This window comes from Camelus bactrianus, chromosome 10 (assembly GCF_048773025.1).
Source record: "Camelus bactrianus isolate YW-2024 breed Bactrian camel chromosome 10, ASM4877302v1, whole genome shotgun sequence".
In the NCBI taxonomy this organism is placed as follows: domain Eukaryota; kingdom Metazoa; phylum Chordata; class Mammalia; order Artiodactyla; family Camelidae; genus Camelus; species Camelus bactrianus.
Window position 1 is genome coordinate 17,399,808 of NC_133548.1, and position 24,983 is coordinate 17,424,790.

The window sequence follows — 24,983 nt, forward strand, 5'->3', positions numbered from 1 at the left end:
CCTTCTGACCTTCTGCCCTGGGGCAAAGGGTGAGCTCTGTGAGCAAGCGACCTCACCGAACACTTGACACCTACGCCACTGCCAGGCACGTAGTCAGCGCTCAGCAAATGTTGGTTCTGATTATCATTAAAGTAAAGGACCAGGAGAAGAAACAGAAGATGGGCTGACGGGGCGGGTAGAGAGAGGGGTTAGATCTGAGAGTAAAAAGGGGACAGGAAGGAATAGCCCTGACAGAGGTATTTTCCGTCACAGAGTTGATGGAGGCTTGCTCCTCCCCTTCCCGCTCCTGCTCTCCCTCCCCCACCTTCTTCTTTCTCTCTCTCTCTCTCTCCAGAACAGCTTTATCAAGATATAATCCGTATACCATACCATTCACCTGTTTAAATTGCACACTTCAGTGGTTTTTAGTATATTCACAAAGGTGTGCAACTATCACTACAATCAATTATAGGACATTTTAATCATTTAAAAAGAAAACCCATATCCTTTAACTGTCACACCCATCACTTCCGGCTCTAGGAAACCACGAATCTACTTTCCATCTCTGCGATTTGCCTAGTCTGGACATTCATATAAATAGATCAGAATGCATGAGTAGCAAATTCTCTTCTTAAATTCCTTTTTGTTTTAAGTGCAAAGGAATGAAGCACTAACAGTGGACTCTCAGGTACTAGCAACAGGTGCGTGTGTGTGTTTTAGGGAGGAGGTAGGATTTGGGGACTCAGATCCTCCTTCCTATGTGCATAATGCTAACCCGTTTGTTTTTCCTCTCATAACGTGCTTGGAAGGGAAAATGCCAAAAGCCAGCCAGCTACAGAGTCCAGGAGGCCAGTGAATCACTTCAGCGGCTGAGGCCCTGCAGAGCATTGCACAAGGGATCTCTGCCCTTGGGGCTCCCCTCTTGAGGGAGGCACCAGCTGACTCTATGGGGGCAGCAGAGGGACCAGGCCCATCAGGGCTGACCTGGAGGTACAGGTGGTGGAGGGAGGCGGATGCCATCGTGGAGCCCACAGCATCGCCCAGAGGGCTGCACAGGGAGGTCATCCAGAAGCCCCACCTGTCTCTTAGTCCAGGCAGCCCCTCCATGGGGACATAGTAACCCGTGCACGGAGGGGCAGGACTGACTGGTGTTTGTCAACATGTGGACATAGATCCATGGCTCCTTAGATGACAGGAGATGGTTCACTGCCTGCTAGCCCTGAAATTAACATTAAATCACCCACTAAGTATGCACAGCATGCACGAGGTCCATCAAAATAAGTAAATAAACTAACTACTTCTCCCTCAAAAAATAAAATTAAAACAAACAAAAAAATCACCCACTAAGAAGTTTCCTCCCCTTTTTACTCCTTTCAAGCCTTTCAGGTCAAAGAGAAGGAACCGATTGGTGCTCGTGTTTCCAACACCTCACTGACACTGGTCAGTTTCCCTCTTAAATAAAGAGAGTGGGTCTCAGAAACGGTCCAAGGCAGCAACCGCCTCTCCCTAGAATTTAATAACATTGTTTTCTTTACAATGAATCACTTTTCCTGTGGTCTGCCACATCTGGTAGTAGTAATATAACGCTTCCATCTTACGTGATCTTTTTAGAGCTTAACAAGTGAGTCAGTTTAAAGAAAAATATTCGTGAAATCATGATGAGTAGTATGTAGATATGGCAGGATTGGTGCACAGGAAATGACCAAAGCATAAAAACTGACCTAGAAGAATTTTATCGTCTGTTTCAGCGCAGAGGGTCTGTGACTCAGTGCCTCAGGAGGTGAGATGCCACTGAGGTCAGCCTGGCTTCGCTGACTGTAGCTCTTGTCTCAGTGGGTTGTAATCGGTAGTTGGCTTGTCCACCCCTCTCACGGACTTGGAATGAGATATGTTTTGTTTTCCTGCGTCTGCTGTGCCCAGCACAGTGCCTGGCACACAGAAGTCCTTGGTACTTATTTACTGAATGAATATACAAGGGAATAAATAAATGAGTAAATGAACAGTTGCCCTTAACACTGAATAGTTACCATGAATATGTCCATCCATCCATCCATCCTGTACTTAGTATGCAGCTACTATGTCCAAGACACCCTGCCCTTAAGGTCCTTGTAATGGCTTTATTTTTAGGCAATAACCGATCTACTTGTGTGCACAGAGTAGTCAAGATACCGCTGATGGTGGGGAGGGTGTAATCTCTCCTTGACTTTAAAGCAGCAACGTTGGAACCAGCAAGACCTGAGATTAAATCCTGCCTCTGACACTTAATATTTTGGGCACTTTGGGCCATTTACCTCTTGGAGTAAGAGTTCTCCTTCCGTAAAGTGGTTTTAATAATACTGAAGTGGTCCTGAGTCGGCCCCAGTGAATGTTGTCGAGTGAACGAGCTGGAGTGAGTGAAGGAGTGAATGATCGAGGGACTGTGGCTCCAGTGCAGGCCAGGTGGCCGGGCACAGACCAGCTCCTCTTCCAGGGCCCAGGCCCAGCCTGCTGGCGGACGTTCAGGACGGGTGGGAGAAAGCCTGAGCTCCGAGCTGTGCTTAACCGAGCAAACATGGAGCAAACAGGGCGGAAAGCAGAGAGCTGGCGAAATCCCCTCCCGCAGGGGACCCGGAGGCCTGTGGCTGGCCCAGCAGCAGGGTCCCTTGGCAGGTTACCCGAGGGACAGACAAACTGCTCCCAGACTGCTGAATATTTGACTGCCCCAGCCCCTCCCCTCCCCCCAGGGATGTGGGCAATGTGATGTTGGCATGGTGACCAGTCAGCCTGTCTCCCCCTCCTCTGCATCTCGATGTGACAAAGAGGCCCGGAGGAATAGAATGGGGCCCTGCGGGCTCCACTGGCTCAAGAACGGTAGGGAGAGCTGGGTCTAGGAACTGGGGGGGGGGGGGGGCCTGCCTGCTACACTCCCCACTCCAGTGGCAGGAACAATGGATCTGTTGCCCTGGCAACCAGGGGAGGCCTCTCCCTGGGCCTCCGGGCTGAGTCTGGGAGGAGGTGTCCTAAGAAAGGGAGGTAGGGAACAGGGTGGGTTCTTCAGAGCTGCCTGTTCCCCATGGAAGGGTGGCAGGGGCTTCTTTCCAGAGATGAACAGTCTCTGTGCACCCATTCTGCAGAGCCTGAGAGAGACAGGTGAGAGCCGTTCCCACCACGCCAAGGGAGACTGAGTGGGCAGTCGTCGTTTCACTGCAGTATCTCCTGAGGACCTTCCCCTAATGCCCACCTCCCCTCCTCTAGGCCTCCTGAGGGCTGGGTTAGGGCACAGCCTGTGGAAGCAGGACAGAGGGATTAATGGCTCAAGAAACCCTCTGACCTTGGGGTTGTCCTGCAAACTCTAGGATGTGGGCGATGCTATGGGTGCAGGTGGGGCATGTGAAGCTGGGCCACATTCCCCAAACCTGAGGATAGACCCTTGCCCTGAGACACCCCGGGGTTTTGTAAAGATCTCAGCTTCTGGAGCAAGATAGTCCAGCCTTCAGATCTGGGCCCCATCACTTCATTGGCTGCGTGCCCCAGAAGAAGTGATCTCATTTGAGTCTCAGTTTCCCCAGCTGTAAAGCAGGACGGGTACTGGCCACATCGTGGGCGTACAGAACAGAGGAGCCGGCCCCTGTGCTCGGGGGATTAGCTTCCTTCCCTTCCCTCCCTGGCCACTTGCTTCTCCCTCCAGGCACCTGTGGCTCAGAACCCTGGAGGTATCACCGGCTCTACACAAACTGCGGAGAAACCCTATAGTCTCAAAGCCACCCTGTTTCTCCCTGGAAGGCTCTGCTATTCTTGTTAGCCCCCGAGGAGCACTGTCCACAAAGGTCCCCCGCAGGATGCACCCCCCCCATGGTGGTGACCAGGGTAGTCTTTGAGAAGGGCTGGTTACGCGTGTCCCTTGCTTGTCTGAATTTTCTCATTTTCCCCTTTGAACTTGGGTTACTTTTGCCCTAAAGAAAAAGTTAAGATGAAGCACACCTTATAAAGGTCTGAGAGCTCAGAGGCGTCAGGGGCTGCTGTGTCCAGTGCAGCCGCCCGGACAGAGGCAGGTGGCTGGAGGAGAGTCTGTCACAGCTGGCGGCCACCTGCACCCCATGCGCTGTCCCTTTCTGCAGTCAGCACCCTGCGCGACCCAGAGCCTGCATGGGTGTTGGGGGATGAAGATGGGAGTCACGCTTCCAGCCAGACACCTTGTCCTTTCAGAACAAATGGCTCCCTCTTGTGGCCACAAGGCTTCATAGCAGCCGTTTCCCACCCCTGTGCCCTTGGCTGCAGCTCCCAGCACACAGGTGCCTGCCTGAAGGGAGGGCCACCAAGAACAGTGGATCTGGCCTGGCCTGGCCCTTCTGTGCCCAAAATAAAGATCATTCCTGGCCTGAACCCCCGAGCCTCAGTGGAGCAGCAAGACTCCTGCTTCTTCCCAAGCAAGAACCTAGTGGAGGTTGAAACAGCCATTCTGACCACACTCAGACTGCACTGCCCACCTGACAGGGGTGCTGAGGGCTCGCGCTGGCCGCGGGGATCTCGCCCACAGAGATGATCTCAGGGTGAGGGAGAGCATACCAGTAGCTTACACACGATTCCTGGAGAATCTGTTCTGTTATAGCCTGTGCTGGGCTCACTGAGCGGGCGTGTGGGCAGAAACTAGGAAACGAGAAAACCATACTTGCTCTCTGGTGCCTTTAGACTAGTTAGTGTGTTCATTCCAAACAGAAGCTCTTACCTGGGATCCTTGGATTGGCCTCAGGTGGGTCCATGGGCCACCCTGAAATTATATGCAAACTATGGGTTCATGAGCATTTTTCTGGAGAGAGGGTCCAGAGCTCTCATCAGATTCTCCAAAGGATTGCAAAGAATCAGAACCACAGCTAAAGTGAGATGAAAACTTTCTCCTCCAAAGGTGTATGAGCCTTTTCAAAATAGTCACCCATGGAGGGGGTGGATGTGTTCAGATGATTCTGTCTTCACGTCCGTCTGGGGCTCCTTGGGACTGTCCTCGGGGATAGCTCTAAAACTGTGGGAAGATCGCAGGCTCCTTCCTTCCTGACCACGTCTCATTTTTCTGCCCCCGGAATGACCCAGCTGATCACCCACCTTAGTCACCAGCTCTGGATCCAAATGACTATCAGCCGTTTCCAAAAATTCCCTCCACCTTAACAAGGCAAAGATTTGTCACCCTCAGGAGTATTCAGGCGAACATGACAGCATTCCTGCAGGAGTTGCTGAAACAGAACTCAGAGTGGGGAAAGGGTAGACAAGACTACAGTCTTCTGAGGTGGCCGCTTTGAAAGATCTGCCAGTAAAAAGTCAGTCATATGACTCTAATGATGAATTGTAAGCATAGCAGATTGACAAGCAGTACCCAGAAAACGAGATAAAGGGTGAAAAGACTGTGCAGAGGACGTCAGAGAAGGGAGAGGCCGTGGTGGCAGGGAATGTGCTGTCATTCACTCAGCGTCCAAGGGAGATTTATGGATGGCCACTCTGGACCCTTGGGGAATAAGACAGGTGCGCCCAGTGTAACAGAGGAGGCAGACACACAAAGAATCAGCTGCAGAACCATGTGGGATGTGTTGTAACAGAGGGATAACTGTTATAACTAGGGAAGTGGCACTAAGTTCACCCAAAAGTGATGCATTCGTCCTGGGGTGTGGAGTGGACAGAGCGCACAGAGCCAATGTTCTGTTTATCTGGCCCACTGAAGGCAAAACTTGGAAGAAGACCGCGGTAGATGGTGTTAAGGGCCCCAAGTCTTCACTCCTTGTATCTGTGCCCACCGCCATGGGCTGACATGTGACTTGGAGCATAATGACTCTGTATTGCTCTCCCTCTGAGAGCAAGTTGTAATTGCCTGCCCCTGGACGATGGATATTAGCAGACGTGACACAAGCAGGGTACTTTATTTTTATTTAAATATAGTCGGTTTACAATGTGTTAATTTCTGATGTATAACATAGTGATTCAGTTATATGTATTCCTTTTCAGATTCTTTCATTATAGGTATTATAAGCTATTGAATACAGTTCCCTGTGCTGTACAGTGGGGCCTTGTTGTTTACCTATTTTATATATAGTTGTTAGTATCTGCAAATCCTAAACTCCCAATTTATCCCTCCACCCTCACTTTCCTCTTTCCTGCCCTGGTAACCATAAGTTTGTGTTCTATGTCTGTGAGTCTGCTTCTGTTTTGTAAACAAGTTCATTTGCATCATTTTTTAAGATGTCACATATAAGTGATATCATATGGTATTTTTTTTCTCTTTCTGGCTTACTTCACTTAGAATGACAATCTCCAGGTCCATCCATGTTGCTGCAAATGGCATTATTTTATTCTTTTTTATGGCTGAGTAGTATTCCATTATATATTTATACATATATATATATATATATATATATATATATATATATATATATATATATATATATCTCACAACTTTATTAAGTCATTTGTCGGGGGACATTTAGGTTCAAGCAGGGTATTTAAATGTGCTCACATGAGTGGCCTTGTATCTAGTGCCCCTGCCATGGCCATGAGAATAATCTAGGTTAGCTCGCTGGTCCCAGGAAGAGGATGAGACATGTGGAGCAGAGCTGTACCAATGAAGGTGCCCAGCCAAGCCCATTCCAGAGAACTACCTCCAAACCAACTTCTAGATACAGAAGTAACCCCAGTGAAGTCAGCAGACCCCTCTTTGAGCCCAGCATCCCAGCATCCCAGGGAGAGGTGACAGCCCATTCAAAGGCACTGAGACCTGAAGGCACGCAGGGTAGTGGGACTGGCATCTGGTCCTCAAAGCACCTCCAAGTTCTGTTTCTACCAAAAGAACCAGGATGCTATTCCATTTCACACCCAGTTTCATCTGGAGCCCTAAACCCTAAGTGCCACCCCAGCTTGAGGGGAGGTAATTACTTCCCAAGAAGAAGGAGGGGAGAGGGTATACACTTCCAATGATAAGATTTTAAAAAGTGCCAGGGATGCCATGTACAACATGATGACTACAGTTAACGTGGCTGGATGGCATATTTCAAACTTAGAGTAAATTCTAAGAGGTCTCATCATAGAAAAAAAACCCCACATCTTCCCTTTTTTTTCTTTTTGTATCTGTATGAGATGATGAGTATTCACTAAACTTACTGTGGTGTTAATTTCACAATGTACGTAGGTCACATCATTACACTGTACACTTTAGACTTAATACAGTGCTGTATGTCAATCGTATCTCGATAAAACTGGAAAGGAATACACGAAAGAGGTGGGGAGAGGTCTGTGTCAAGGGATCCATGCTGGGGCCTTCTGAATGGACGTCCTCTGGGGGTGATCTGGACTCGTCTGGTGTCTGGGTGGTCATCCGCTTGGCACGGGGTGGAGCTCACTGTTGGGGGCAGTGCTGCCCCACGGGCCTCTCCGATGATGGAACTGTTTCATATCTATGCTGTCCGACACAGTAGCCCATGTGGCTGTTGAGTACTTGAGATGTGACTGGTGCAACCAAGGAACTGAATTCTTAATTTTATCCTATTTTGATGAGTTTAAATGTAAGTGTCAGTAGGCAGATTGGTTAGTGGCTATCACACTGGACAGCACAGGTCTGAGGCTCCTCCCCCTCCCTTTCGCCTCCGCAGCCGGGACTCTGAGCTGCCCTGATGGTGAGCGTCCCCGCTCAGTGGCCGTGTTTGGTTCTCACAGGCTCAGCCTTGTGTCCAGCTGCCACCTGCAGGCTTTGGAGAGCAGTGGGCAGAAGTTGGCCTGGTCCCTTATCCCTGAGCCCCCGGATTTTCACTAGCTTCTCCCCAAGGCACATGGCTGAAGAGAGAAGGACTGGGGAGGACAGCTCTGGACATATCCTTGAAACTCTTGGAGAGGCCTTGATGGAGAAGCGCAGGCTCCTGTCTGCCATTTTTATGAAGTTAGTGTGTGGGTCTGGCTGGGCCTTACTTTCAACAGGGGTCTGGCCTTGTTTTCAAATCATAAAAGGTACCTCCTCAAAGGTACTGAGGCATTTTCAGAGAGGCTAGGCTTCCTGCAATAGGCACCTGCAGGGATCTGGGGGTTGGAGGGCATGGCCTAATTCTGGAGCAGGTGAGCTCTAGACAAAATGGGGGTCTGCTCTGAAGCCAGTGTGTCTGGACGTCCTTTCCTATTTCATCCCATATGAAGGACATACTTCATGTCAGTAGCAAGGCTTCTCATACAGGGGCTCATGTCCCCCAGGGGAAGGTTCCAGGTTTCTTGGAGGAAAGGTCATATGTGGTGTAAGACTGGCCTCTCCAAATGTCTAGTCATGGTGGCACATGGAACACACACACTGGAATCCCCCATTTCCAACTCCAACACATACAAAGACAGGAGATAATATGTCAAAATACTAAACTCACAAATCAAGAAAGAGAAATGGCCAGACGCCGGTGATGAGCAGGAACTGGCACCTCAGAGCCACAGGGCCTGAGAATCCATTACAGGCCCGAGGGGCCATGGTCTTAGGCTCCACATAGGGACAGGAATCAGGCCTCAGTTGAGAGACGAAACTGTACTCTGTCTAAGGGCAGGAGCCAGGGACAAGACCCAGACCAGAAAGCCCCTGTCCACCAGGTAAAAATATTAGAGCCTTGAGCCTCCTACCTGTGGGAAGGTGGGTTGGAATTCACACTCCCCACACAGCGTGGAACCTCCAGCCTCAGAAACTAACATAAAAACATGTTTGACCTTGTAGCGTTTCCAGTAGAGACCACCTCAGAAACTTCCCTGGAGGGAGGTGCCTTCAATCCTAAGCACTTGGGGGGATTACCTTGGAGTTAACTCCTGCTAAATAAGGACAAAAAATATATGATATATGAGGCAGTCTAACATGACTTACTCACTCACTCATTCATTTATCCATTCAACAGTTTCCTCTGAACCCCTAGTCTGTACCTGGAGCTAGAGGTACATCAGGACCTTTGGCAACTGTTAATCTGTTCTCCCTATAGTTTCTCCTTTTCTGTATGCCATGTACATGGAATTACATAGTGTATAGCTTTTTGAATCTGACTTGCTTGCATTGAACATAATGCACTTGAAATGCATCCATATTGTTGCATAAATCAGTAGTCTATTACTCTTGATCCCTGAATGGTAGGTATTTCTTCGTTTATTCACCTGTTGGAGGACAGTGGGATGTTCCAGCTCTTGGAGATTATGAGTAAAGCTGGAATTGAAACTCACATGTAGGTTTGTGTGTGCATAAAATTTTTCTTTTCTCTTGGGACAATAATTCAGCAGTCATTTTCCTGCTGTAGATGGACTGAGTTCTGGCTATGTTCCAGGATTATTCTAAAAGTTTTCCATGGGATGAAACTCAGTTAAGCCTCACACCAACCCAATAGTGTAGGAGCTGTTGTTATTCCAACTTTAAGAATGGGTAAACCAAGACCGAGGTTAAGTAACTTGCCCAAGATGATAGCTGGGAAGTGAGGGAGTTGAGATCTGAGCCCAAGCAGTCTAGTTCTGGAGCCAGCCCTCCCAAATACCATGCTGTATACATCCGTATCTCATTTAATCCCCCCAACTACAAAATGAGGTACATGATATTATCCCCATCTTACAGATGAGAGAACCAACGCTCATGGGTGGAGTAACTGGTTCATAATCACACAGTACGTGGTGGAGTTCAGATTCAAACCAAGCTCAGATTTGCCTAAATTAGTGCTCTGCACTGCTCTACTATACTTTGTCCACATATAAATTATTTCTAGTTAAGCACTTCATTCTTAATTGTTCTCTATTCGCTTTCAGGTGTGTCGTTCTTGTCTCTCCCACATGTGTTCACTCATATGTCACACGTCTGTGTCTCCAGCACTGAATGCAGTACCCAGTATGTAGTAAATACTTAGTAAATGCTGGATGAATGACAGACAGTGCAATTGATGTGTTCCTCTTCTTCCTGCTGTTGCAGTTCTGGGGGCTTTCCACCCACATCTCACGGTTTTCTAGGAAACCAATCTGAGGGAAATGAAATATCTTGCTTCTCTGCAATGGAACTTGCAAAACACGCACACACATACATCCTTCTGCCTCGGGCTCCCTGCTCTCAATCTGGCTAATAGGCTGTTAGTGGAATCCCAGGCTACCTTTTACTGCCCAAGGGCCCTGCACCACGAGTTAGGGAGAAGGTGGGGCCAGCTCTGTGCTGATAATTCCCTTCTTAGATCCAGCTGCTCCACCCTGACGTCCAGGCCTGCTGTTGTCCCCCAAGCAGTGAATGAGCCAGCAGCAGAGGACCCTGGCTTCTAACTTCAGCTTTGGAGTCACCCTAATGGTCAGACATGCCCTCCCTGGATCTAATCCCCATGTTTTCCTTTTCTGTGGAGATGTGGACAGGAAAGCCCAGCTCTGCCTACAAACGTTTAATTCAGCACCTACTGGTGGCCAACACTGTGAATGAGACTTTAGATGTGGCTTCTGCCCTCGAAGAGAGACAAGACTGAGAGAACTGGAGGACACAGAGTCCACTCCCGAGTGCTGAAGACCCGGAAGCGGAGCTCTCTGTTGGAGTCGCTGTCTGAGTCCACGGGGGAGGTGCAGCCTCTTCCAGGTGCACACACCTAGGTTTGGACACTCCAAGCAGAGTCCTCCATGGCTCAGCCCCCGCCGGGCTTTCCATGCTTTTCTTCTGCAACTCACTTTCCATTCCACAAACATGTATTGAGTATTTACTGTGCATCAGGCACCGTGCTGGCCACTGCAGGTGCTCCTATACTGGGGAAGGTGGGGAGCGATGAGGCTGGGGCCAAATCATGAAAGACATCATGAGCAGAGCCAAAGAGTTTGGGCTCTGTTCTGAGGGAAATGAAGAGCTACTCCCTAGCTTGCACTTGAAGCTACAATTTAGGGTTTCCCACAAGTGCCAAACTTCCGCATTTCCCTGTGTGGGATCGTGCTGCAGCCACTACCCTAATGCCAACTCCTCCCACTTCTCCCCTTTTCTACACTTATTTAATTGCACCGGTTTTCTGAGGCATTGTCCGAGCGTCACAGGACGCCACATACCTATGGCACCTGTGATGACCCCTTTGGTGATGCTCATTCTGCGTGGAAATGAGCTGACTGTGTATCTTTTTTTTTTTTTAATTGAAGTATAGTTGATTTAGAGTTTTGTATTAGTTTCTGGTGTACAGCAAAGTGAGTTTATATATATACATACACTTTTTCAGATTATTTTCCATTATATTTTATTACAAGATATTGAACATAGTTCCCTGTGCTTGTTGTTTATCTATTTTATACATAGTAGTTTGTATCTGTCAATCCCCGATTCCTAACTTATCCCTCTCCTCCTTCCCTTTGGCAACAGTAAGTTTGTTTCCTACGTCTGTGAGTCTGTTTCTGTTTTGTAAGTGAGTCCATTTGTATCATTTTTTCAGATTCCACATATGAGTGATATCATATAATATTTGTCTTTCTGTCTGACTTAGTATGATCATCTCTAGGTCCATCCATATTGCTGCAAATGGCATTATTTCATTCTTTTTTTGGCTGAGTATATTCCATTGTATATATAGACCACATCTTCTTTATCTAGTCATCTGTCGATAGACATTTAAGTTGCTTCCATTTCTTGGCTATTGTAAATAATGCTATGAAAGTTGGGGTGCACGTATCTTCCCGAGTTAGTTTTATTCAGATATATGCCCAGGAATGTGATTACTGGATCACATGGTAGCCCTATTTTTGTTTTCTAAGGAATCTCCATATTGTTTTCTGTAGCGGCTGCACCAATTTACATTCCTACCAACAGTGTAGGAGGATTCCCTTTTCTCCATACCCTCCCCAGCATTTATTTGTAGACTTTAGAGAGATAGCAATTCTGACCAGTGTAAGGTGGTACCTCATTGTAGCTTTGACTGGCATTTCTCTAATAATTAGCGATGTTGAGCACCTTTTCATGTGCCTGTTGGCCATCTGTATATTTTCCTTGTAGAAACATCTATTTAGGTCTTCTGCCCATTTTTTGATTGAGTTGTTTTTGTTGTTGCTGAGTTGTATGAGCTGTTTGTATATTTTGGAAATTAAGCACTTGTGGGTTGCATCATTTGCAAATATTTTCTCCAGGTCCAAAAGTTGTCTTTTCCTTTTGTTTATGATTTCCTTCACTGAGCAAAAGCTTTAAGTTTGATTAGATCCTACTTGTTTGTTTTTGCTTTTATTTCTATTGCCTTGGGAGACTGCCCTAAGAAAACATTGGTACTGTTTATGTCAGAGAATGTTTTATGTTCTCTTCTAGGAGCTTTATGGTGTCAGGTCTTACATTGAAGTCTTCAGGCCATTTTGAGTTTACTTTTTGTGTATAGTGTGAGGGAGTGTTCTAACTTCATTTACTTAGATGTGGCTGTCCAGCTTTCTCAGCACCATATGCTTAAGAGACTGTGTTTTCTCCATTGTGTATTCTTGCCTCCTTTGTCAAAGACTAACTGACCATAGGTGTGGGGGCTTATTTCTGGGCTCTCTATTCTGTTTCATGGATCCATATGTCTGTTTTTGTGCCAGTACCACGCTGTTTTGATTACGGTAGCTCTGTAGTATTGTCTAAGGTCTGGGAGGGTTAGGCCTCTCCAGCTTTGTTCTTTTTCCTCAGGATGGCTTTGACAATTCTGTGTCTGCTGACCATGTATCTTGTCTCCAGAGGCTCAGCTGTATGTCCAATAAAGGTCTATATCCCCTGCTCTTACAATTTGTGGGCCTGGAAGTAAACAGTTACTTGATTAAAAAAAAAAAAAGTCACTGAACTATTGAATTAATAATGGTGGACAGACCCAGCAATACCTTAGAGAAGCTACAGCAGCATCAGGGAGAAGATACTGGAAATTGAAAGGGAGAGGGAAGACTAAATCAGGGACAGCTCCAGAGGTCATGTGAAGCTGTTCTCACTTAACCTACAGAGATACTATCTGGCCTCTCTGCCCCGCCTGAGCCACCCATTGCTCCTGATCCATGTGAAGCACTTTGAACAGGGACAGGCACACACTATGCAATGAACAGATGTTAGCTCTTCGTATTAGCATGGGTCTTCAATCCTGCCACCAGATTTTTCCCAATTCTAGAAATAAATTAAGAGTTTTATTCCATTTCTGGACCCTGATGCAAAAGCCTGACTGCTTAAGAAAGTGAGTCCTAGCCTGGAAAGTGAGGAATTTGTCCTATGAAAGCATTTAATACAAATACCTGAGAAAAATTTTATCTGTTTTTTGCTTTGGTAGATTTCTTGTCTTCCAATACACTAACGCTCTCTTCAGCTGTGTCCAGTCTAACCTATCCACTGAGATCTTTATTTCAGTAATATTTTTCACTTGTAGGATTCCTATGTGTTTTTTTTTCACCATATCTACCTGCCCATGTTTCATAATTTTTCTGATATACGGGTGCTAGTCTTTTAACTACGTGAACACTTTCAGCATTCTTACTTTTCAAATTGCTCTACTGCTTCTTGGACATCAGGCGTGAATTCTCCTGTTGTTGGGCATGTAAACCGTCTGACCTCATAACATTGGAATTTCCCAGTTCTCAGTCTTTAAATCTGTACTCTTGTCTATATTCTCTCACATCCCTAATGATCTCATCCAGTCACATGGTTTCAGATACTATTCCCACACCTGTGACCTCCAAATTTAAATCTCCAGCATTCATATCCTCTGATAATCCTAATTTATACAACTGTCTACATGGTATCGTCACATGGTCTACATAAAACTGAATTCCTTATCTTCCCCCAAAATTCTTGTCTAACTTTGGTCTTCCCAACTAAGTTAATAGCAACTCTCTCCTTCTAATTACTCAGGTCAAAAAATCCTAGAGTAATCTTGACTCCTGTTAAAATAGGTCAGATAATGTTACTGCTCTCCTTAAAACTAGTGACTTGCAATGACAGATAGAGCCCTACAAAAAACAAACAAAAACCAAAAAAAAAAAAAAAAAACACTACACAATCTGGCTCACCTCTTCGGCTTCATCTCCTATTACTCTCCTGTTTTGAAACTTTCAGTATGCTCCTGCCTCAGGGCATCTACTTTTGCTGTTCCATAATGTGTAAATGGAATTATATAGTATATAGCCTTTGGAGTCTGACTTCTTTCACTAAATAATGTGAGGGAAAAGAAAAAACTTATACAAAGAACAGATCAACAGTTGCCAAGGGTTAAGGGTGATGTTTGACTAGAAAGGGGCAGAGTGAAGGAGTCTTTTCGGGGTGATGAACGTTTTGTGTCTTGTTTGTTGTGGTGGCTGCATGACTCTCTGCATTTGTCAAAACTCAAAGAACTACACCAAAGTGAATTTCACTGTATGTAAATTAAAAAAAAGAAGTTTCAGGAAAAACTAAATGCCACCTTTTGGAGAGGTGGGGAAACAGGGAAGACACTCAGACACACACGTTAATTCATAAGGATCCTCCGAGTGAAAAGAGGTCACTTTATCCAGCAGTCAGTCAATGAACTCACAATTCTCATTCAAAATTGATTTCTTAAAATACATCTGATAAAACTTTGAAATTAGCTGGACTCATGCTGTGTAAAAGATGGAGTGCTCACAGGTATCTCTGCTCACCTGCTTCTAAAAAAAGTCACACAGTCTGTGAGAGAACCAAATGCTCCAGGTTCAGCGACCCAGGGTTAGATCTGACCGGTGTCTGACAAGGTTCTAGCAAAGTCTACTAGAAACTGTGTTCGGTGGAGTTCTGTCCCAAATGGAACGCTCAATTTTCACTGGTACGGCTCTCACCAAGGTTCTCCCCAGAGTTTACTTGGATGAAGTTTAGGGTCGGTGCTCACCTGAGGGGACACGACTCTGTGGCTTGGATTATTCTTCCTTTTCCAGGAAGGTCAATTATCAACTCTGAACATCTGCTGACTGTGCAGCTTTCCTAGTCAAATGCATCATGCTAATAACTTCACCAACCATAAAACCCAGTGATGGATTGTTTCCTCCCTCACCTTGCTGCTGTGGGAAGAAAGAAAGTAAAAAGACAACTAGGACTTGAGAAGACCTGACCCAGGATTACAGCTAGGTTTCAGAGCTGTCCAGATGAGCCTGCTTCTAAAGAAGAACCACACCACAGACCTATTTTGTTCATAAACAACTTTTATTTTTGTCCTCATTATGTGCCCTTGAAGATTCCCAAATGTCTGGAGTTTCTGACTCTCCTGGGACCAGAGGTATAAGCATTGTACGGAAACACTCAACCTTGGCTCATCACTCTCCTGAAGGGCTCCGTCTGGAGGCCTCAGAGAGAGGGAGCTGACACTCACGCCTTATTTCAAGATGGGTAACACAGTGAACAAAGAATTAGTAAAACATAGACTCAGTCTGTAGAGGGCTTCAAATATACATATTCTATATATATAAACCTGTTATATAGGATTTCCACTTATTGGTTTCCTTGTAATTTGTAATTAAAGTACAAATGATATAGATGTTGTACACTGCTGATTTCCCCTGCTCAGCCCCCCTCCCTCCCCAACATAAATAACATCACAAAGGTCAGGTGATCCTAAGAGTTTCTGATGTTGTAAATATTTTGTTTTTAAAATTTCCCTTCCTCCCCTGCAAACTACCTCTGAGTTGTGACACAGCAGCACGGAACGGACGAGACTGGGGGCAGCGTGGGGGTTGAGAGGAGAGAGCGCAGAACATGGCTTCTCACTGACTGGCACCAGGTGGGCTTCTGCATTTCCACTGACAACAGAGGCTACAACAGGAAGCAGAGAATGTGCAATGCGGCTTCGTCCTCCACCCAAGAGGAGGAGGCTGGCTGGACCACTGAGAAAAGCCCTAAAGGCATCGAGGTTTTGGAGACAGAGCACAGCTCCAGAAATGTCTTGGCTCAGTATTTACACAATATCTTTAAGCTGCATTTTCCTTTTAAGAAATTTGTGTTTCTGAGGTTGGCTGGGGGAAAGAAGGAACTTAAAAACAAAAACAAACCAATTCCCATGTATGTAAAAGTCCTGCTATATGTCTTATTTGGTTGTTTAAGCACACATCATTAAAGGTAGATACTGACAATGATTGGTTTCTTTTCTGATTCCTGTTTTGAAGAGATGAGAAGAGAGAGAGACAGGAGAAAAGGGAGGTGAGCTAAGGAGAGCGCCGCCCCTTCTTCAGCATTAAGTGACACTGGATGGTCTGGATCCTGTTCTTGGCCGGGACAAACTCGGGCTGCAGCTTCAGTGTAGACTCGTACCACACCAGTGCTTTTTCAAACTCTTCCTGTGAGGGGCCAAGGGACAAACGTGAGAGGGCTACCACCACCAGACTAAATATACATGGTGACTTCTTTCTTCTTGAAGAGCACATCTGTGGGCGTGACAATCCGGAGGTATTTTCTCAGTGGATCTAACTCTCTGAGGAAAACTCTGGGGTCTGGAGGAAACAACCAGCTCCATCCCCAAGGTCCAGAATCACAAGGAAAACTGTGGCAGAGCCTAAGAGCCGGGGGAAAGGGGAGGTCAACTCTACAGAGGTTCGGCCCAATGACAGGAGTCATCGTGGTAGTGACGGTAGGAAACCGGCATAACTGAGTGCCTGCTGCGCGCCAGGCCCAGAGCTCGGTGCTTTATGAAACCCTTTCACTGAATCCTTGCAGAGACCTCTAGAACTATGCCTGAAAGATCATTAGGCATCTGCCTGAATTTTCTACTGTAACTGGAAAGACGGAAGTAAAGTCAGGTATTTCAATTAGAATCATACATTTTGAAACAGTTCCTTATGCTCCCTAACACTTGGAAATGTGAACACGGTTTGGAAATGATCCCGGCCATTCTGAAGGCGTTAATCTTTCCTTAGACTAGTACTCCTGACGAAGAGCCTGAACCAGCTGGCTAAACACGCCCTCCAGCCAAGTGAGAGCAGAATTCCTCATTCACAGCATCAAATTCACTTACTGGGGACGAAAATAGAGTCTTCAGTTTTAAGAAGCAGAGGGGGAAATCTGCACATTCAGCAATACCTACCTGGCCAAATTATATTTCCTGCCTTTGAAGTCAGGGATGACACACAAAACTTAGAGCCTGAAGCTGCTCACTGTATTAACCTTCATGGAGAGCAGCTTGGGAACAGCCCCATGCGGGACAGCAAGCTTTCGATGGAAGTGGATGGCAAAATTCTCATGTTAAATTCGGCTATGACAGTTTCTGGGCAACCCCTGGGATTTTCAGTTCTGAAATCGGTCCTCATTCTGACCAGAGTACAGGGTTCTGGATGACAGCTTTGCCATTTCGTCTGTAAATGGTATCCCATGAAACTAGTGGCATTCCACCATTCGCTGAACATTTGGTGAGCACCTACTATGTGCCAAATACTGTCAAGTGCTAGGAACAGGGAGATGAAGGGGAGCCTCTTAAGGAGCTCCTGGTCTAGGGGCAGAGACAAACACTTAAAGGTTACAAACCCGGGTGAAAACACAACAAGAGACATACGCACAGGGCATCGTGAGTGCGACCACTGGGACCCAGCCCAACGTGGAGGTAACAGCACATGAGTGTGTGTCTCCACATGGAGAGTTAGGTAAGGTTTTCTGGAACAGGCGATGTCTCCAGAAAACTGTGGGTAAATCTCACTCTACTGTTAATGTTAGACTCACAGTGAGGACCCACGTAGCTGCAAACACTTGGATGAATTCCCTGTATTATTTTTAAAAACTCAAACCCCTTACCTTTTAAGATATACCTTTCGTGGAGAGCTAACACTTTCAGACACAAAACTTACAGGAAACTGGAGGACACTGACATAGTCAAAGAAGTTTGAGATCAAAGAAGATGTGCCCCTGAGAGAAAGCGGCAGAGTTGGTCTGCTCCGCTCACGCCAACCTCACCATTGCCACGTAGACGTTGCCCAGCGTGAAGTGATTCACGGCAAAGTGAGGCGCGATCTCCACGGCCATGGTGGCCACGATGACGGCGTCGTTCCAGAGCTTGGCGTTGTGCAGGATGTTGGCCAGGCTGATCAGGGGCACGTCCTGGGAGAGGAAGGAGAATGCAAGAAGTTAGAATATTGGTTTTTAAGCTTTCCTTCTTGGCTGTTGTGATGGTAAGTAATGTGGTCAGTTTCCTGGTAAATGGCAGAGTCGTGCATCTCAGCGTGGGAGGCAGCGGTTTGCTACGTGTCTGTGACAGGGAAGGAGCTCGCACCAGCGTACCAACACGGTGTTTCTTTCACTGAGAGTCTTGCCTCAAAAAACAAAGCAAAAATGTCAGTTGGGTAAACAATCTGCTGGGTGAGGTTGCTGGTTTCCATCCTGGTGCAAGCTCTGAGTCTCACTGCAGATGTGTAAGGAATAGTTTGTGGCCGACATTGTCCACAGACCACACAGTGAGACGTGCTGTCAGAGCCAAGGTGTCCTCTGCAAGGACGGCCGCACCACCTGAAGCAGGGGCTGGCAAGCTTTGGCTCACAGGCCGCATCCAGCCTGCTGCCTGTTTCTGAAACTTGAACACCGCTTCCATTCCCTTGGGCACTTCTGTTGCTGTCTTCACGCCACCGTGGCAGGAGTGAGTGGCCGCAAAGGAGGCTGGCTGGCCTCAGAGCCTGTATTTGTACTCTCCGGCCCTTTACAGAGAAAGTTCCCTGACCCCGATCTAGAGTCTTGGCCCTTCCCTATCGCCTAGCAGCAGAGAGCACAGACTGATAGGTTGAACAAGCAGCAATATTATTATCACAAATATTTATTAATATCACAAATATTACAAATACGTATTCCCTTTACTGTGTTACCTGAGCAACCACTATCTGTACCACACTGTTCTGCATCCCTGGGTTCTTCTGTAGAAGATGCTGAGAAAACAGAAAAAGAGAACCACCTCTGTCCCTACCAGACACCCACGTAGTAGTGCGTGTCATATATGAGGTCACAGAGGTTTAATACCTTGCCTGAGATCACAAAGCCGGTGAGAGGGAGAGCTGCGTTTAGAGCTCGGCAACGCCTGACAGGAAAGCCCTACCCCTTCCACCAGCCCAAACACCGCCCTTGTGAACAAGAGGACACGGTCTTGTCTTTAGGGAGTATGAGATCTGGAGATTAATGCAGAACTCAGCACGTGTGGATACAAATGTGCTGTTAAAAATTTTTACATTCTCCATCATCCTAACAATGGCTTTTTGAAAAGACTGATGCTACACAGGGTATTCTGGGTGTTTTTGTTTTTGTGGAAAAGATGAAGTCAGATAAAGACCAGGAACTGGCTGATATATATGAAGAACTGGAAATTTGCTTCTGTTTCTGTGTCTGGAAGCAAGTGCCAGACCGGGCACCACAGGCCCCCAGGCCCCGGGGAATAAGCCACACCCAGAAGGACTCGAGGCTGACGGCCCACCTACGCCAGCGTATTTAGTGTGTGTTGGATGGCTCTGAATACAGCAGAAAGGGCACTCAATGATACAATGTCTTACAGTGATCCTGAGGCCCCTCCCTGATGCTCCTCCCACCTTACTGAGGTAGGGAGGGCACCACAGTGGGTATAATTCACGGGCTTGTGGGGGCGAAAACGGGTCACACTTTTTTTGCCCCATCTTAGCCTTCTGCCACTCTCTTACTGGCTGGGTGTGAGGAAGTCCAGTCGAAACCTCAGAATAACCCACTGGACAAGGGAAAGGACCAAGGGATGGAAATTCACACCTCTGGGCCCCACTCACCTTCATCTGGTGTGGAGCGTAGTGGAGGGCCTGGCGTAGGCAGTCAATTGCCTTCTTTCCTTGGCCTTTCACTCTCCAGTAGAGGGCTGCCATGCTGGAAAGGACCCAGGATGTCTGGTTCTAGAAAAGAATGGTCAGCTAAGGCTGGTGTCTCTTAAATAACATACTGATTTACCACCAAGATTAAGAGCAGTAACACAAATGAATGACCGTTTAACTGAGTATCTAGCTGGGGCTGGCAGTCTGCTACACACCTCATGTTCATCCTCTCGTTAATCCTAACAGCAATCCTACAAGCTAGATGCTACCATTACAGCCTTTTTATAGATAAGAAAATTGATCCAGAGAGGCTAAATATTGTGCTCAAATCCACTCAGATTACTAAACAGCAGAACTTTATTTCATGCCCATATTCTTTTGCATTTAAATTTACTTAGCTTTTTGAAAATGTAACTTAGTCATGTTTCAAAAACCAGAAATCATACAAAGTTATAAAGTAAAAAGTCTCCCTAATATCTGTGTCTGTTGTATACAAGTAAACACTAATTTTTAGTTTCTTATGTAACCTAGGATTTCTTTATGATTTATACAAGCAAATATGAATACAGACTTCTCTCTCACCCCTATTTTATGAGGTAGCCTACAATATAAGAGGTAACATTCATCTGCCCTTTGCTTTTTCCTCTAAACACACACCTTGGAGATCTTTCTACATCAGTGTATGGAAAACCTGTTCATGCTTTTGTTATCAGCTGCATAGTATTCCATTGTTTGGATGTACCATTATTTACTTAACTAGATCCTTATTAATGAATATTCCTCTCTTCCCCAATTTTTCGCTGTTAAAACAATGCTGCAAATATGATCCTGTATAGGTGTGATGTTGTACTTGTGAAAGCATATTTGTAGGATACATTTCCAGATGTGGACATGCTATGTCAAGGGGATACACACATTATTTTGACAGATATCACACTGCCCTCCACAGGATTATAACAATTTAATCTCCCACCAGAAATATACACAAGTCCCTGCTTCCTTACGGCCTCACCAAGGAGTCTGTTATTAAACTCCTGGGTTTTCGATAGGTGAAAATGTGGTTTAAATCTGCATTTCCCTTCTTATGAGTAAAGCTGACCAACGTTCCCTGTTTGACAGCCTCTTTTATTTCTTTTCTATTAAGTACCTGTTCTTATATTGTTAGTTCTTCTATGAGGTCTGTATCTTATTTATATGAAAAAGCTTTTTATGTATTAGGGAGATTAGTCCCTTGCCTGTATATGCCCTATAGATACATTCCCCCAGGTTCTGAAGTTCACCTTTGGACTTACAGTGCTTTGTGTGATAGAAAGGTTTTGATTTCTACATTGTTCAGTTTATTCATCTATTTCTGATGGTTTCTGGGTTTTCAGTTGTAACAGTTAGGAAGGTCTTGCTTATTCCAAGGTTATCAAGAATTTTTACCATGTTTCTTCCCCCCAGAACTTTTGTAGTTTCATTTTTTCATGTTTAAATTTTTGATTCACTTAAATTTTAACTTGGTGTAAAGTAAAAGATATGGCTCCAATTTAATTTTTTTCCAGATGGCTACTAAGTTATTCCAATAATATTTAATGAATAATTCATCTCTTCACCCACTGTGATGCTATCTTTACCATATATAAAATCTCAGAACCTAATTCAGGTCTAATGTTGACTCTCCCTAACTATCTCATTGGCCCCTTTTGATGGACGATCTCTAACTCCCAATCATCACAGATGAGGCACTCAGAAAACTTACCCTGCTTCCTATCTTATTTTTTTCTTCCAATCTCATTTTCTGGTAAATTTATCATTTTTCATTGTCAGGGCATATAGTATTTATATTTTGTTCTCTCACCCTATTTCCCATCTTTGTTTTTGTGTTGGTTCTACAGTTAAATATATCCCATGATCACAGGCATCACTTCCAGGTGGCTTCCCCAGTCACCTCCTGGTTGACTGAAGTTCCTCTTCTAGTAGTTTTCTTATGAAGGGTTGATGGGAAAATTATTCTCAGATTGTCGTGAAAGGCTGAACTGTGTTCCTCAAGATTCACATGTTGATGTTTCAGTCTTTAGTATCTCAGAATGTAACTGTATTTAAAATCTTTAAAGAGGTGATTGAGTTAAAATGAGGCCATTATTGTGGGGGCCTAAGCTAACATAACTGGATTTATATTGAAGAATTTACAGAAAACGAAGAGACACATCGGGTTGTGTGTGCAGAGGGACGACCATGTGAAGAGGTGCCAAAAGGGAGGGCAGCTGCAAGCCAAGGGGAGAGGCCTCAGAGGAAACCAACACTGGCGGCACAGGCACCCTCAGTGTGCAGCCTCCAGGACTGTGAGAGAATGAATTTCAATGGTTTAAGCCACCTGGTCTGTAGCAGTTTGTCACAGCAGCCCTAGCAAACTAGTACAATCATATAATTTTAAAACTTCCTGTCTGCAGCCTTCATGCCTGAAGGACAGCTGGCTGGATATAAAACCACAGCTCCTTCTTTCCTTCCTTGAATAATGTGCTGGCATTGCTCCACTGCCTCTTGGTGTGAATGGGTGCGGCACAAAAATCTGAAGCCTGATGTGTTCTTCCTTTATTCACTTGACTCTTCTGAGTGGCCTCCCCAAAGGATTCCTTTTTAAACAAATAAAATTATCTTTCTTTAATGCCAACATTTGACACATACTGAAGAATATATATAGACACACACGTAAAATATGTAATCATATAAAATATAAATTTATGTTGTAAAGCATAAAATAATGAATATCCCAGAAATCACCACCTGTCCAAAGAATGAACTTGCATCTGCCTATATGTTCTCACACTCTGCCATCCTCTTGCCTTTTCTCCAGAGGCACACAGTATCCCAAGTGTTGTGTTTACTACTCCACTGCTCTTTTTAAACACTGTTCTATCACTTGCACACACATATATTTGCTCCAACAATATAATATTTCATTTACTTCTTCCTGTGCATTATAAAAATGGTATAATACTATACCAGCAGTCCTCTGGGCCTTGGGGTTTTTATTCAACACTCTGTTTCTAAGATTCATCCATGTTGCTGTGTGTAGCTTTAGTTCAATTTCCTTGCTTCACAGTTATATGTTCATTAAGTGAATATACTATAACGTATTTACCTATTTTCTGTAAATGGGGAGTTTGAGTAATTTCGTTTTTAAGTTTTCTGTTGCCAATAAATGTGTAGTTTTTCTAGTTCAGAGTAAATATCTAGGAGTGGAACTGCTGGGTCATAGGATGTGCAAATGCCCAACATAACAAAAGAATGTAAAATTGTTTCCTAAAGGTGTTAAGACAATTTATAATTCTGTGAGCAAATTTTAAAAGTGCCTCTTGCTCTGTATCCTTTCTAATTCTTGGTATCATCAGTAGGAATAAAACAGCATCTTACTGTAGTCTTAATTTGCATTTCCTGATTATTAGTGAGATTGAGAATTGTTTCGTGTGTTGACTGGTCATATATATATATATATATATATATATATACACACACACACACACACACACATATGTGTATATATATATATCTTTTTTCTGTGAATTGTCTGTTAATATCATTTATACATTTTTATATTTTACTATTTATCTTTCTCATCACTTTATTTATATGCTTGGCATGTTCATTGTTGCAGGTTAAATGTGTTACATGAATTTTCTCTCACTCTGGCTTCTCACTAATTTGAAAAATGCCTTTAATTTAAAAAAATTTAAACTTTAATGTAGTTGAGCTTATTAACATTCTTTCTTTTAAGCCTGTGCTTTTGTATCTTCTTCAAGAAACCTTTGTGTACTTCAAGGCCATAATGATCATCTGCCACATTTTACTTTAATTTTTAAAGTTTTGTGTTTGATACTTGAGTCCTTAATTCACACAGAATTCATGTTTTGGGTAAGATGTGAGGTGAGGATTGAACTAAGTAACTGCCTGGGCACAGCTTCCTGAACAGCGCCCTCTTCCCTGCTGACCCTCCACAGCTCTGTGTATGCTGGACTTTCGATTTAGTCCCCCTGGTTATTTCTGTTGATCCTTGAGCAAATGGCATAATGTCGTGTTTTGTAATTTTTCATAAAAGTATGGCAATTCTCACCACCTTTCTCTTCAAGAGTGTCACGTCTATTCTTTATCCTTCCATATAAATGTAAAGATCTGCTTTTTGAGTGCCGTTAAAAAACCTGTTGTTATTTTGATTATAATAGCATTGACTCTATAAATCAAATCAGAGAAAACTGACATGTTTATGGTGTGTGAACTCTTACCCATGAACATTACATATCTTCCTGTTTATTTAGGTCTTTTAAAATGTCTTTCAATAAAGTTTTATCACTTTCTGTACATAGGCCTTATGATTTTTGGTTAGATTTAATATTGGGAACTTTATTTTTTTAACAAACTTTTTTTAAATTATGCTTTCTAATATTTATGGCTGCTATATAGAAATGCAACTTATTTGTATTTATTGACTTAAAGGCAACCATCTTGATAAGAACATTGTTATTTCTAAAAATTTGTAGATTTTTTTTTAGGTTTCCTATGTAGATAATCACACCATTTCTGGTAACATTTTGTTTTTCTCTTCCTAAGGGATCAAATCAATAACCTAAGCTTCCATACTGAGAAATTTAAAATAGAATAGCAAATTAAATACCAAGCAAGTAGAAGACAGGAAGTAATAAAGGTAAGAGCAGACATCAGTGAAAGAGAAAACAGAAAAACAATACAGGAAAATAAATGGATCTAAAAACCCGTTCTTTGGGAAGATTAATAAAACTGATAAACTTTTAGTCAATCTGATCAGAAAAAAAAAGGAAGAGAAAAGATACAAACTACCAAGATCAGAATTGAGGAGGTATGTTACTACAAATCCTACAGATATTAACATAATGATAAGAGAATATGATGAACAACTTTATGGCAATAAATTCAATGACTTAAAGTGGACAAATTCCTTTAAGACACAACAACGGTTACTCGAGAAGAAAGATAATTGGAATACTCTCATTAAAGAAAGTGGGTTTGTAGTTAAAAATCTCTCACAAAGAAAACCCCTGGCCCAGGTGGCTTCACTAGTGCAATCTATCAAACACTTGAGGAAGATGTAATACCAATTCTCTACAAATTCTTCCAGAAAAGTAAGGTGGAGGAAACACTTCCAAACTCATTATACAATGGTCATTATTGTCCTGATACCAAAACTAGACAAAGTATCATAAGAAAATCAGACTAATACACTTCATAAATACAGATTCAGACATAGACTAATTGGTTTATCAATAGCGGAGAAAGATGTCTATGTTGGTTTGTCAATTTCATTTTTTTTTTGC

The 24,983-nt window shown here is 44.3% G+C and overlaps 1 protein-coding gene across 3 annotated transcripts in view; it reads right to left on the bottom strand.

The window, feature by feature from the left end:
• Window positions 1-15,051: 15,051 nt before the first annotated feature.
• TTC17 (tetratricopeptide repeat domain 17) overlaps window positions 15,052-24,983 on the bottom strand; it is a 102,187-nt gene continuing 92,255 nt past the window's right edge. For 2 of the 3 annotated variants that reach the window (XM_010964656.3, XM_045523971.2), the window contains exons 23-25: window positions 19,618-19,737; window positions 17,801-17,944; window positions 15,052-16,197 (exon numbers count right to left, since the gene is read on the bottom strand). In XM_010964656.3, coding sequence (XP_010962958.2) covers window positions 16,066-16,197; window positions 17,801-17,944; window positions 19,618-19,737 — 396 coding nt within the window. In that variant the 3' untranslated portion in view covers window positions 15,052-16,065. Of the gene's footprint in view, window positions 16,198-17,800; window positions 17,945-19,617; window positions 19,738-21,506; window positions 22,272-24,983 lie in introns of those variants that run through there. The other variant, XM_045523972.2, reaches the window with a different exon arrangement.